Genomic DNA, 14,896 nt, shown 5'->3' on the forward strand with positions numbered 1-14,896 from the left:
GAGGGGGGGGGGGAAGAGAGAGAGGGGGGGGGGGAAGAGAGAGAGGGGGGGGGGGAAGAGAGAGAGGGGGGGGGAAGAGAGAGGGGGGGGAAGAGAGAGAGTGGGGGGGAGAGAGAAGAGAGAGAGAGGGGGGGGAAGAGAGAGAGAGAGAGGGGGGAAGAGAGAGAGAGAGAGGGGGGGAAGAGAGAGAGAGAGAGAGAGGGGGAAGAGAGAGAGAGAGAGAGAGGGGGAAGAGAGAGAGAGAGAGAGAGGGGAAGAGAGAGAGAGAGAGAGAGGGGAAGAGAGAGAGAGAGAGAGAGAGAGAGGGAAGAGAGAGAGAGAGAGGAAGAGAGAGAGAGAGAGAGAGAGAGAGGGGGGGGGGGGAAGAGAGAGAGAGGAAGAGAGAGAGAGAGAGAGAAGAGAGAGAGAGAGAGAGAGAGAGGAGGGGGGGGGGAAGAGAGAGAGAGAGAGAGAGAGAGAGAGGGGGGGGGAGAGAGAGAGAGAGAGGGGGGGGGGAAGAGAGAGAGAGAGAGAGAGAGAAGAGAGAGAGAGAGAGAGAGAGAGAGAGAGAGAGAGGGGGGGAAAGAGAACTTTAGGGTGTGGCTTATCCTCCAAGGGGAGGAATCAGCAATATGTCATGTAATAATGGAGAACCAATCAGAGACATCGCGGCCAAATAGTTAGGTCCAATTTTAAACAGCTCACTGACTCAACCCACCAATTTTAGGTGGTTAAAATTCACCACTATGGGATTTGTGAAAACTTCCTGTGTTCAGTATTTCTAGTAGAATTGCAAACAGCTTATCAAAAATCAGGAAATGCTTCTTTTTTATTTATTATTTTAATTAAAAATTAACCAGAAGAGAAACATGCAAGTTCTGGAAGTGCTGCAGAATGCACAAGACTCAGTTTTGACAAAAGATTGGCAAGATTGTGAGTCTTCCACATTTAAAGTTGATGATTCAGAGAGGACCTAATAGGGGTATAAAGGTTTGTTTTTATTCGTTCATGGGATGTGGGCGTTGCTGGAAAGGCCTGCATTTATTGCCCATCCCTAATTGCCCTTGAATGGCTTGCTCAGCCATTTCAGAGGGCAGTTAAGAGTCAACCACATTGCTGTGGATCTGGAGTCACATATAGGCCAGACCGGGTAAGGACAGCAGATTTCCTTCCTTAAAAAGGACATTAGTGAACCAGATTTTAACGACAATCAGTAATGGTCACCACTCGCTTTGTTTTCCAGATTTATTTAATTAACTGAATTTAAATTCCCCAGCCTTGGTGTGATTTGAACTCATTACCGGATTATTAGTCCAGGCCTCTGTATTGTTAGTCCAGTAACATTACCACTATGCTACTGTTCCATGAAAACAAGATGAAGGGATGTTTGCAATAAACCAGTAGTTCAGGATTAATGCCAGGAAACACTTGTTCACACAGCAGAGATTAATATCAGGAATGGTTTTCTGGATGAGGCCATGGAAGCAAGAAGTCATTCAAGACAAGTTAAATGATGGAGGGAAGAAATTGTAAGTGTGTATGGAAACATAGAAACATAGAAAATAGGTGCAGGAGTAGGCCATTTGGCCCTTCGAGCCTGCACCGCCATTCAATGAGTTCATGGCTGAACATGCAACTTCAGTACCCCATTCATGCTTACTTGCCATACCCCTTGATCCCCCTAGTAGTAAGGACTACATCTAACTCCTTTTTGAATATATTTAGTGAATTGGCCTCAACAACTTTCTGTGATAGAGAATTCCACTCTCTGGGTGAAGAAGTTTCTCCTCATCTCGGTCCTAAATGGCTTACCCCTTATCCTTACCACTATGACCCCTGGTTCTGGACTTCCCCAACATTGGGAACATTCTTCCTGCATCTAACCTGTCTAAGCCCATCAGAATTTTAAACGTTTCTATGAGATCCCCTCTCATTCTTCTGAACTCCAGTGAATACAAGCCCAGTTGATCCAGTCTTTCTTGATATGTCAGTCCCGCCATCCCAGGAATCAGTCTGGTGAACCTTCGCTGCACTCCCTCAATAGCAAGAATGTACTTCCTCAAGTTAGGAGACCAAAACTGTACACAATACTCCAGGTGTGGCCTCACCAAGGCCCTATACAATTGTAGTAACACCTTCCTGCCCCTGTACTCAAATCCCCTCGCTATGAAGGCCAACATGCCATTTGCCTTCTTAACCGTCTGCTGTACCTGCATGCCAACCTTCAATAACTGATGTACCTTGACACCCAGGTCTCGTTGCACCTCCCCTTTTTCTAATCTGTCACCATTCAGATAATAGTCTGTCTCTCTGTTTTTACCACCAAAGTGGATAACCTCACATTTATCCACATTACACTTCATCTGCCATGCATTTGCCCACTCCCCTATCCTATCTAGGTCACTCTGCAGCCTCATAGCATCCTCCTTGCAGCTCACACTGTCACCCAACTTGGTGTCTTCCGCAAATTTGGACATACTACATTTAATCTCCTCGTCTAAATCATTAATGTACAGTGTAAACAGCTGGGGCCCCAGCATAGAACCTTGCGGTACCCCACTAGTCACTGCCTGCCATTCTGAAAAGTCCCCATTTACTCCTACTCTTTGCTTCCTGTCTGCTAACCAGTTCTCAATCCACGTCAGCACACTACCCCCAATCCCATGTGCTTTAACTTTGCACATTAATCTCTTGTGTGGGACCTTGTCGAAAGCCTTCTGAAAGTCCAAATACACCACATCAACTGGTTCTCCCTTGTCCACGCTACTGGAAACATCCTCAAAAAATTCCAGAAGATTTGTCAAGCATGATTTCCCTTTCACAAATCCATGCTGACTTGGACCCATCATGTCACCTCTTTCTAAATGCGCTGCTATGACATCCTTAATAATTGATTCCATCATTTTACCCACGACCGATGTCAGGCTGACCGGTCTATAATTCCCTGTTTTCTCTCTCTCCCTCCTTTTTTAAAAGTATATGGAATGTTGGAAAATGACTGTCAATGCATCCACTATTTCCAAGGTCACCTCCTTAAGTACTCTGGGATGCAAACCATCAGGCCCTGGGGATTTATCAGCCTTCAATCCCATCAATTTCCCCAACACAATTTCCCGACTAATAAGGATTTTCCTCAGTTCCTCCTTCTTACTAGACCCTCTGACCCCTTTTATATCCGGAAGGTTATTTGTGTCCTCCTTAGTGAATACCGAACCAAAGTGCTTGTTCAATTGGTCTGCCATTTCTTTGTTCCCAGTTATGACTTCCCCTGATTCTGACTGCAGGGGACCTACATTTGTCTTTACTAACCTTTTTCTCTTTACATATCTATAGAAGCTTTTGCAGTCCATTTTAATGTTCCCTGCAAGCTTCCTCTCGTACTCTATTTTCCCTTCCCTAATCAAACCCTTTGTCCTCCTCTGCTGAGTTCTAAATTTCTCAGTCCCCTGGTTCACTGCTTTTTCTGGTCAATTTGTATGCCACTTCCTTGGCTTTAATATTATCCCAGATTTCCCTTGATAGCCACAGTTGAGCCACCTTCCCTTTTTTATTTTTACGCCAGACAGGGATGTACAATTGTTGTAGTTCATCCATGCGGTCTCTAAATGTCTGCCATTGTCCATCCACTGTCAACCCCTTAAGTATCATTCGCCAATCTATCCTAGCCAATTCGTGCCTCATACCTTCAAAGTTACCCTTCTTTAAGTTCTGGACCATGGTCTCTGAATTAACGGTTCCTTCTCCCTCCTAATGTAGAATTCCACCATATTATGGTCACACTTCCTGAAGGGGCCTCGCACAACGAGATTGCTAATTAATCCTCTCTCATTACACAACACCCAGTCTAAGATGGTCTCCCCCCTAGTTGGTTCCTCGACATATTGGTCTAGAAACCATCCCTTATGCACTCCAGGAAATCCTCCTCCACCGTATTGTTTCCAGTTTGGTTAGCCCAATCTATATGCATATTAAAGTCACCCATGATAAGGATGAGATAGATTTGCCAAATTTTCTTCCCGTTGTGGTAATCATAATATAACGGCCTAGAACCTGGGCTGTGTTTTGCCTCTCTTTCAGGCACTATGTCGACACACATGTACATTTCTGGCTGAAGTGCACAGTTTGCCATATTGGGCAAGGTCAAACAAGAGGTGCCCTTTACCCATGCCTGAAGCAGGCATTAGATTCTTTGCAAATAAGGGACCCAATGCATACGGAGGTCAAAAGATTCTAGAACAGTTCCCGCAGATTGGAAAGCAGCTAATGTAACCCCACCATTTAAGAAAGGACGGAGAGAGAAAACGGGGAACTACAGACCAGTTAGCCTGATATCTGTAGCAGTGAAAATGCTAGAATCTATTATTGAGCAAGTGGTAACAGGGCACTTAGAAAATAATAGAATTAGGCAGAGTCAACACGGATTCATGAAAGGGAAATCATATTTGACAAATCTGTTAGAGATTTTTGACGTTGTTACTAGCAGAATAGATAAGTGGAGGGGGGACAGTGGATGTGGTGTATTTGGATTTTCAGAAGGTGCCACACAAGAGGTTTTTAAACCAAATTAGTGTTCATGGGATTGGGGTAATATACTAGCATGGATTGAGGATTAGTTTAAGGACAGAAAACAGAGAGTAGGAATAACCGGGTCATTTTTGGGATGGCAGGCTGTAACTAGTAGTATGCCACAAGGATTGGTGCTTGGGCCCCAGCTAGTCACAATCTATACAATGATTTAGATGAAGGGATCAAATGTAATATATCCAAGTTTGCTGATGATACAAAGCTAGGTGGGAATGCAAGTTGCGAGGAGGATGCAAAGAGACTTCAAGGGGATATAGACAGGCTAAGTGAGTGGGCAAGAACATGGCAAATGGAATATAATGTCAAGAAATGTGAAGTTATCCACTTTGGTAGGAAAAATAGAAAAGCAGTGTATTTTTTTTTTTTAAATGGTGAGAGATTGGGAAATGTTGGCTTTCAGAGGGACCTGGGTGTCCTTGTACACGAATCACTGAAAGTTAACATGCAGGTACAGCAAGCAATTAGAAAGTAAATGGAATGTTGGCCTTTATTACAAGAGGATTTGAATATAAGAGTAGAGACGTCTTACTGCAATTATATAGGGCCCTGAAGAGACTACACCTGAAGTATTGTGTACAGGATATACTTGCCATTGGGGGAGTGCAATGAAGGTTCACCAGACTGATTCCTGGGATGGGGGGCTTGTCCTGTGAGGAGCGATTGAGTAGGCTAGGCCTATATTCTCTAGAGTTTAGAAAAATGACAGGTGATTTCATTGAAACATACAAAATTCTTACAGGGCTTGACAGGGTAGATGCAGGGAGGATGTTTCCCTTGGCTGGGGAGTCTAGAACCAGGGGTCACAGACTCAAAATAAGGGGTCAGCTATTTAGGACTGAGAGGAGGAGAAACTTTTTCACTGAGAGGGTGGTGAATCTTTGGAATTCTCTGCCCCAGAAGGCTATGGAGGCTCAGTCTTTGAGTATATTCAAGACAGAGATCGGTAGATTTTTGGATATTAAGGGATATGGGGATACTGCAGGAAAGTGGAGTTGAGATAGAAGATCAGCCATGATCTTACTGAATGGCAGAGCAGGCTCAAGGGGCCGAATGGCCTACTCCTGCACTTAATTCTTATGTTCTTACGTCCCTCTCTAAGATTGGTTTGCCCTGAGGCAGCCAGCATCATTGCGGCTGGTTGAAATTGTGCCAGCATTCTGCAGAGTTTACCTTGAATGTTCCCTTACATACAATCTCACACTTTGTAGATAAGTAGTAACTGATTTTACTTACCATCCTTATAGTATATAAAATATTTCCATAGCAGTAAGCTATGACACCTACAGGGACAAGCAGGCAGCCCAGGAACAAAAAGAGGATAAAAGAGGTATCGCTGGGGTTTCTGGAGTTCCAGTTCACCGAGCAGCCCAGTCTGTGCAGCTCCAGAGTGTATCTGTTCCAGCCAATTAATGGTGCTCCAGTCCAAGCTAGTGAGTAGAGCCAGATATAGGTGATGGCACGCCAAGCCCAGGCAAAGTCAATCGCTGTTGCATTCACCACCCGGATGTAGCGCTCGTATGCTAGGACGGTCAGTGACATTATTGACGAAATTCCTGTGATGTTAAATGACATATGGATAAAGTAAATTATTCTTGTTCTCTGTAGATTATCTACAAGCATTTAAAATGTTGGCATCAACCAAGTCCTACTCCTTGGACTATGTGGTTCTCTCTCCTCTTCTATCTTGGTGACCTCCGCTGTGGGTCTTGGCCTTTCGAACTGATTTATCCAGGAGAAGAAGTTGTAAATCTTACCCCTCCCCTCCCCGTATAGTATCGTGAGGCTGACTCTTCCCCCATATAACACTAATCCTGATTCTCTCAAGCCTTCAGCGGCAGTTTATAGGAAATAGCAGTTAATTTAACATACTATTTTGGAGGGGATAAAAGATTGGCCTTCTTGGAAGAAACCAAGTGACCCCAGGAGGCTTTCAAGCTTGGTATCTTCTATAAACTTATCAGTACCTCTTGAAAATTTGCTGACTTTTTATTTTTGGAATTGAGAGCCAGGTCCTTTAAGGGTTGCTGGATATGCATATCCCACACCACCATGGGAGCACCATCAGAACAAGAACTCACAGTTCATGGCAGACCTACCCTCTTCTCAGGGCAACTGGGGATGGGCAATCAATGCTGCCTTGCCAGCATCGATAACATCCTGAGTACAAAGATTTAAAAACAGTTGTGCTGGCCGTCGTGTCATGCGATGTGCTCTTGGAGTCAATATTTATGAGGTGACCTCACATTGCATTGCAAAGCCAGCTCAGTCAGTGCAGGCATGAAAAGAACAGCTGTCCTCTTTCTTTCCTCCCCCCCCACCCCCGACAATGCCAATCACTGTCAATTAAGAAGACATTAGCTGAGAACTTTCTTGTAGCTGTATCTGCTCCACCTACCACTTGAAACGGGGTTTCCAAGGCATTTCTGCCTAAGTTACAGCGTTGGAGACAGAGGAAATTATTGGCTCTGAATTTCCTATCTATTGAACCCAACAGGCCAACATTTGCAGTTGATGGTGTACTCCGAGTATGCCGTCATACCGCCTTTGAAATGGATCTCAAGTTCAGGATTTCCGCATATGCTAAATCCTGAACTTGCGATCTGTCAAGTTACGACTGGACAGGTCATCTGCTCCGCCTTGGAAATCCCAATTGCTGGCGCAGAGTTGGGCTCATTGTCCACCAACTACGTAATTTTTTTTTTTTTTTTTTAAACGGCTGATGGAAGCAGGCACAGGGCCTGTTTGCATCAGCGTAAGTGGATACCTCAAAAGATCCAAAGTAGCGTTTGGTATGTTTTTAGCTCACATAAAAGTGAAATTGGAACAGTACAACAGATGGAAGCACCCAAGCTCCGTTTGAATAATTTACTTGGGAGCATCGTAGAATTGCAAAGAGCTTTTTTTATTATCTTGTTTTGGCTACACATTTTATTGAAAGCCTGATGTTGAAGCTTGGTGCTGTCATTTTGCCAGTTTTTTTCTTGTGTGGGGCAATCTGAATTCAACCTACACTAAATCCCAAAGAATGAAATGTTAAACCTAACTATATATTTATATCTTATTTCCTGACATTTTAACGTCACTGTACGATGCGTCATTATTGACCCGGCCCGTTCGGTGAGTGGATTCGGCGGGTCAGGTGCCTGTGGGCCATTATGCTGCCCTCCAGTATGCAACGTCAAACAGCAAGTTCGTATTCTAGTCGGATACTGGTGACTTGGTCCGTAGGTACGCCGCCGACCGCAAAATCTGCCTCAATATATAAAAGAATGAAAATAATAATGCTGTCACCACAAGAGGGCAGAGTAGTTTAGTTTCCTCCTTGCCTCTCACTGGGTTCCCATTGTATTTAAGCATCAAAAAAATGCAGAAATGCAAAAAATTCCTGTCAAGACAAAGAGGGTTACTATGATGTGTGAATTTATTAATGCAGCATCCTATCATGTGGACATTTCAAAGTTAGAAACCGGAAAACAAAAAGGATTTCTGTAGCTAAGCACAGTGGTGTTACTGTATGCCTCTCAAGAGTCATATACAACAAAATTATTTTGAAAATTATAAAAAAAGGATGCTTTTAGCAAAATGTAAAAATTATAGAAGTTTAAAAAAAATTGACAGCATTGTTTTAATGCTATAGATGCTGCTCAAAAGTATTTCCCTTCTATATTAGAATCAAAATACTGGAAATGTTTGTAAATCCATCAGGATCTACAAAGAGACAGTTCAGCATTTCAGGTATAAAACCTCATCAGAACTGAAATATTGGGGAGTCCTTTAAAGGATGCGAGGAGAAGGGGAAATAATGGATCGATCATTGCCGCTCTTCCTCCCCCCTTTTTTTTTTAAAAACTTGTTCGTTGGATTAAAAAATGTCCCAATTATCTTTCAGATTCCTGTACTGATGAGGCTATGCCCAATAAGCAAACTGTTACTTTCTCTTCAGATGCCGACAGACTTACTGTGCATTTCAGTATGGTCGAATGTGATGTGGAGTCCAGAAGGTTTCGACTAGGCATTTTACAACCTTCCAGACTCAACATAGAGTTCAACAATTTCAGATCATAACCACTGCTCCCGTTTTTTCAGGCAGCAGGTGCTGGTAATGATTCCGTTGTTGCTTTTTACACCTCCTCGAAAACATATCTTTTGTTTCTTTACTTGTCCCATTACCACCCGCTTTTGCCTTGCACCATCATCTCTTGTCATTTAATCTCTTCTGACTTCCACCCCATCACAGACCCCATGTTTTGTTCTTTCCTCCAATCCCCTTTCCCTGCCTCTGTACTTGCTTAAAACTGGTTAAATCTGTATCCCCTTATGTGGCTCAGTGTCAAATGTTGTTTGATAATGCTCTTGTGAAGCACCTGGAGATGTTTTACTACATTAAAAAAGTGTTGAAACTCCAACTCTGTTTTTCTCTCCACATATGCTGCCCAACCTGCTGAGTATTTCCATCATTTTCTGTTTATATTTCAGATTTCCAGCATCTGCAGTATTTTGCCTTTATGCAAGATAATCTGAATATTAATTCTTTGCAGCGTGCCCGATATAAAAAAAGTGTTCCAGTCTATGTAAAACATTTCTATAAAAATACCAAGTTCCTCCCAACTTCACAGAGCTTCAAGGACTCTCCCAAGACAGTGCTCTCCATGAGAAACACAGGCCTATCATTGCAATTTTACATCCAAGAAAACATAGTGCAACAGCTCCCCCTAGCACTTCAGACAAGTGCAAGTCAGGAGTTGGTGAGCTGAAGAGAGCACTAACTTCATTTACTCATTACGGTTTTGAGGAATTATTTTTTTAAATCTTTCCATCACGTTTTTTGTTTTAAGTCACAGATATCTGCACTTCATTTTGCTGTAGTGCTGTCTTCTCTTCCCAGAAAAGAAAAATTGGGATCCCGATGTCTTGGATCCCCAATCCCAAACACAAATTGACTTTGGACAATGGGTGGATTTCTCCATGGGCATTTAACACTAAGCTATCATAATGGTGGCTTGTCAGGCCAGGAGAAGCATGCAAAATGGCAGAGGACAGAGGCAGAGTCCACCTGGTACATCATCATAGGCACTCCCTCGGAATCGAGGAAGACTTGCTTCCACTCCTGAAGTGAGTTCTTTGGTGGTTGAACAGTCCAATACGAGAGCCACAGATTCTATCTGTCCCACCTGTGACAGTCATTGAGTGGAGGGGTGGGTGGGACTGGTTTGCCGCATGCTCTTTCCGCTGCCTGCGCTTGATTTCTGCATGCTCTCGATGTTGAGACTCGAGGTGCTCAGCGCCCTCTCGGATGCACTTCCTCCACTTAGGACGGTCTTGGGCCAGGGACTCCCAGGTGTCAGTGGGGATGGCGCACTTTATCAGAGAGGTTTTGAGGGTGTCCTTGTAGCATTTCCGCTGCCCACCATTGGCTCGTTTGCCATGAAGGAGCTCCGAGTAGAGCACTTGCTTTCGGAGTCTCGTGTCTGGCATGCGGACTATGTGGCCTGCCCAGTGGAGCTGATCGAGTGTGGTCAGTGCTTCAATGCTGGGGATGTTAGCCAGAATGAGGACGCTGATGTTGGTGCGCCTGTCCTCCCATGGGGATTTGTAGGATCTTGGAGACATTGTTGGTGATACCTCAAGTTGCTGGAGAAGTGTCTATTGTACATGGTCCATGTCGCTGAGCCATACAGGAGGGCAGGTATAACTAGAGCCCTGTAGACCATGAGCTTGGTGACAGTTCTTGTACAACCCTCCCCAACATAAGTACAAGCCAGCAGTCCTACAAGGACCTCTCTGAGAAGCTGCGCATCCGATGGCCGTGCCTCTCCAAGGACATCTAACTGGGCATCTCTGCCAACTTCATCATGTGGCAATGAAAGGGACAGCAACCTTCAACTTCTGTGGCTCCGATTTCTTCCAGGTTGCCACAGGTGACAAGTGCAACATAAACCAATGAGGTGTCAAGTCATGTATCAGACAGGTGACAGACTCCCTCTTTCACAGAGTAGACGTGCTCATCCACTTTGATATCACTCTCAGGCAGCAGAGGCACAGAGCCAGGGACTTCCACAGCATAACTGAATTGTCCAGGGTGCAGGATGCCATGATAGCATGCACGTGGCACTAAAGGCACCAACTGAACAGCTGCTGATGTATGTGAATAGAAAGAGGTTCCAATCCCCAGGATATCCTGTTTGTCTGTGATGGAAAGCTGGCTGTATCCTCACTTGCTGCAGCAAGAGGCATATTCTGCAGCACATCACCAATACATTCTCTTACACACCCTACCAGAGGACTCTAAACCAGATCGGTTTGGTCCTGCAGCATCTTGCCAGGAATCCTTATCTACGATGGCCACACTGAATAGTCTATTTTCTGACTTCCCGTAATATTCATAAATAAATCACAAGACAGGTATTTCAAAACTAACATGTAATTTATTGCAAGCCAAGGGGGTTGAAAGTTGCATGCGAGAATAAGATTGCCAGTCAAGAAACATGCGCCAATTGTGATGGGAGGGGTGAAGTGAGAGATGTGGGGATATTAAAGTGGCGGAAGGTGTTTTAGGGTTGTGCAAGGCAAATAGTGCTTGCACCCTAACCCAGGTAGTAGCGTTGCTTTGAGGGTGAAGCATGTGGTGATGCCCAGGGAGGAAAGAGAGTGTGTGGTGACACGCTACCTTCGTGAAGTGTCCTCACTTCTTTCTGCACTGTTGATCAGCCCTGGGTGTGAGGAAGTTGGAAGTTGCATTGTTGTTGCATGGCAGCTTCCTGGGTGGAGTCAACAATTTACAAAGTTTTTGCACTCAAGTTACACCAGAGTTGCACCAAGAACATTTATAATAACTTACCCCAGGAAACTTGTGTGCAATTCCCTCTGCTACTAAGTGGTGACTTTCAGGTGCAACAATGGCATCCTTGACATATAGAGAAGAAAATTCAAGGCCCATGAGTAAATTGGCTTTGGAGGAGTAGAGGGTATATGGAGTAAATTGCTGGGGTAGAGCACAGCAAGGGCATGAAGGGGCTCGAAATTAAAAAATGAGGATCTTCAGAGGCACAAGGAGCCAGTCAAACTTGGCAGGATCAAGGCTGATGGAAGTGCAGGACATTGGGCAGGTCAGGGCCAGGGCTAGGGAATTCTGACCGAGTCATAATTTGTGCAGGATGGATGCCAGCTAGGAGGTATTGGTAAAGCCTGAGAGGTAATAAAAACAAGGATCTGGTTTTGGCAGTGGTGGGGACAAGACAGGTGTGGAGGCAGGCAATATTAGAGATTTGGAAGAAAGTAGTCTTGTTATCAGAATTGAAGTGGAGAAGGAAGTTAACTAATTTCTACTTGAAGTTACTGCCAGGAATGTTAAGGCCAAAGGCACATAAGGTGCTGCCAGGAACTTCAATTTGGCTGGAGGAAATTTCAATTTATCCAGGTCTTAATGCCAGATAGGCAATTGTAAATCATAGCTATAACCCAGAGATCAATGGAGGAGTAACATTTAAGTGTTGTATTGATTTTTGATGTCTTTGCGTTGCTTCTGACACCATTAAAATAAAGTTTACAGTTCTTTTAAGACAATAATGTCGTCATCATAGGCAGTCCCTTGGAATCGAGGAAGACTTGCTTCCACTCTTAACATGAGTTCTTAGGTGGCTGTACAGTCCAATACGAGAACCACAGTCTCTGTCACTGGTGGGACAGATAGTGGTTGGGGGAAAGGGTGAGTGAGGAGTCTGGTTTGCCGTATGCTCTTTCCGTAGCCTGCGCTTGTTTTCTGCATGCTCTCAGCTAAGAGATTCGAGGAGCTTAGCGCCCTCCCGGATGCACTTCCTCCACTTAAGGCGGTCTTTGGCCAGGGACTTCTAGGTGTCAGTGGGGATGTTGCACTTTATCAGGGAGGCTTTGAGGGTGTCCTTGTAATGTTGTAATGCTAAGAACAGCAGCAGCTCATGCCATCAGAACCATACTTGCAGCAGTCTGCACAACATAATATATGGAAGGAGAACAGCCTAGTCAACCCAAAAATGCCACTCTTTCACAGACTGTGTACGCTCTACTACACCTGGGCATGCACCTGGTAGTCATTACTGGGTACAGCAGGTGCAGGTATGGAAGGGTGGCCCAGTAGTTGAGGACGTGTGTGGCATAAAACCCACAATCAACAGGTTGACAGCAACAAATCCGGGCAGGAGGGAGGTCCATTACAAAAGGTCAGACTTAACAGGGAAGCTGTAACTACAGTGGGCAATCTAGTCCAAAAATACCATTCATATTGCACTACCAGTAGCAGTGAATGTCACCACTGCCCTCATTTTTTATGTCAAAAATTTTCAGGCACCCACAGGAATTAGTTGCTTTTCTGACCATTGCTCTAAGAGGTAGCTAAATCCCTGCTTCACCATGCACTAAACTATATAATTAACAATGATCAACAGCAGCAGAATTAACTAAAGTTTTTTCCCAAAATTGTGTCCCCCCCTCACACACACAATGTACAATATCACTGCATACAGCCATTCTGAAACTACCAGAAATCATAGACCTAAAAGAACAGCTGTTATTTTATCAATTTGCAAATGTTTGCAATACCCCAACAGAAAATAATGCATGCCAAACAAAAGTTCCTGGACTGGGGAAGGAAGGTGAACGACTCCTTCATTCGGAGTCAATTAAACATGACATAGCTCTTTGAAGCAGAAGGATGGCTGGCTGAATGGCTCCCAAGAGATACGGGCCAAATAATGCAATCACCCAATGAGACATATGCACAAGCGCCACATTACAACAAATTGGACAGACATTCCGAGTGCCAAGGTGATCCTGGGACTGGTCTTTGGGGAGAAATGTTACAATAAATCCCAGAGGTGATTGTCAAAATTATAATTGTATGCTAAAAGCCACAGAATGTTCCAATGTTTTTCTCCCCAGAGGCCTGATGATGGACTAGGATGAGGAACAGCAGTATCCATGGAAGGTCTGGAAGATGCGGATTCTAAATGTAGCAAACCAGCACTGTAGCAAAGATCCCATTATCTGTTTCCCCCGCCCCCAAGCCCCAGCAGCAAACTTAAGCAATTGACCACTATTACTTCCTATTGGGACATTTGTAATCAGAGTTAAAAACTACATAGTCTGTTTGCTCAACTTTTGCAGAATCAATATTCCTTTTCTGCAGAATGAAAGACGAAGAGACTTCAAAATATACTAAAAGTGAACTACTCTTGTCTAATCTGCATGCAGTGAACATGTCCAAAATGCAAATGAATAAATCATGATACTCATGAAAAACTCCAACATGGTGTCTTGATTTGGAACGGGAGAGAGGAACAGAAACAACACCAATTACAACAACAGTAATATAATGACTGAAATTGTGAACGGATGACAGAGCATTTAACATAAATCCCAATTCCATCCCATTCCGGGAGAGCTCGTGGTATCCCAAGCCCCTGAAGAAACGAGCCTTCACCAGCACAGCTTTATAATTCACCAAACCAACAGCAGCAGTGTTGCTGATGGAAGCCGATGGCCCTGAAACGTGAACTCCAGGTTCTCTCTCCACAGGGGCTGCCTGTCCTGCCGAGTGTTTGCAGCATTTCCTGTTTTTGTTAAAAAAAACCAAATTCAGATCTGTTGGTGAACACTTCGCGGCGACATCTTCTCCCCACAGAGTCCCACTATTTTATGTGTTGCTAGCCGTACATTTTGTGAAAATATCCCACACACCGGGGTAGAATTGTGCAATGGACTTTGCCCGCGGGCGAATCCATCGTTCGGCTTTGTACTCACCAAACAGAGAGTTACTGAACCCGTCCCACACACAAGCTGCAGAGTCCCAAACCCATCGTCCTTTTATGCAAGACACAAAGGTGAAAATAACTCCAAAGACCGACAGCAGCAAGTCGCTGATGCTGATATTCACCAGGAAAAGGTTGGTGGGGGTCCTCAGCCTCTTGAATTTGCAGTACAGCACCAACATCAGGAGATTGTTACAGAAGCCCACCACACCGATCGTGCCGATGATGCCGGCCAGAAGTTTGTAGGTGCTGGGGCTGAAGAGGCTCTCCTCCCGTGTGTCGGTGCTATTGGCTGCATTCATCGCTGCCCGCTGTCCGGCTCCGACATGCTGCCTGATCGCTGCGGACATCAACTCCAGGAGGATTCAGGAAGTGAGTTGTTGCCAACCTGCTGGGGGATCTGTAATTCGATCACAGGCAGCGCAAACCTGCCGCCGTGCGAAATCGGTTTAGTGCCATCCCTGCTTTTTTTTTTAAAGTCATGCACTTCCCACGTCACCCGGGGTAGGAGTGGAGCTCTGCTGACTGCCATACTCGATTTGCAATTTGCC

General features: G+C 44.6%; 1 protein-coding gene across 1 annotated transcript in view; it reads right to left on the minus strand.

The window, feature by feature from the left end:
- opn3 (opsin 3) overlaps window positions 1-14,652 on the minus strand; it is a 19,548-nt gene extending 4,896 nt beyond the window's left edge. Inside the window, exons 1-2 of the mRNA XM_070888678.1 lie at window positions 14,338-14,652; window positions 5,797-6,116 (exon numbers count right to left, since the gene is read on the minus strand). Of these exons, the coding sequence (XP_070744779.1) occupies window positions 5,797-6,116; window positions 14,338-14,647 (630 nt within the window). The 5' untranslated portion in view covers window positions 14,648-14,652. The remainder of the gene's footprint in view (window positions 1-5,796; window positions 6,117-14,337) is intronic.
- Window positions 14,653-14,896: the final 244 nt, after the last annotated feature.

This window comes from Pristiophorus japonicus, chromosome 9 (assembly GCF_044704955.1).
Source record: "Pristiophorus japonicus isolate sPriJap1 chromosome 9, sPriJap1.hap1, whole genome shotgun sequence".
Taxonomy (NCBI): Eukaryota; Metazoa; Chordata; class Chondrichthyes; family Pristiophoridae; genus Pristiophorus; species Pristiophorus japonicus.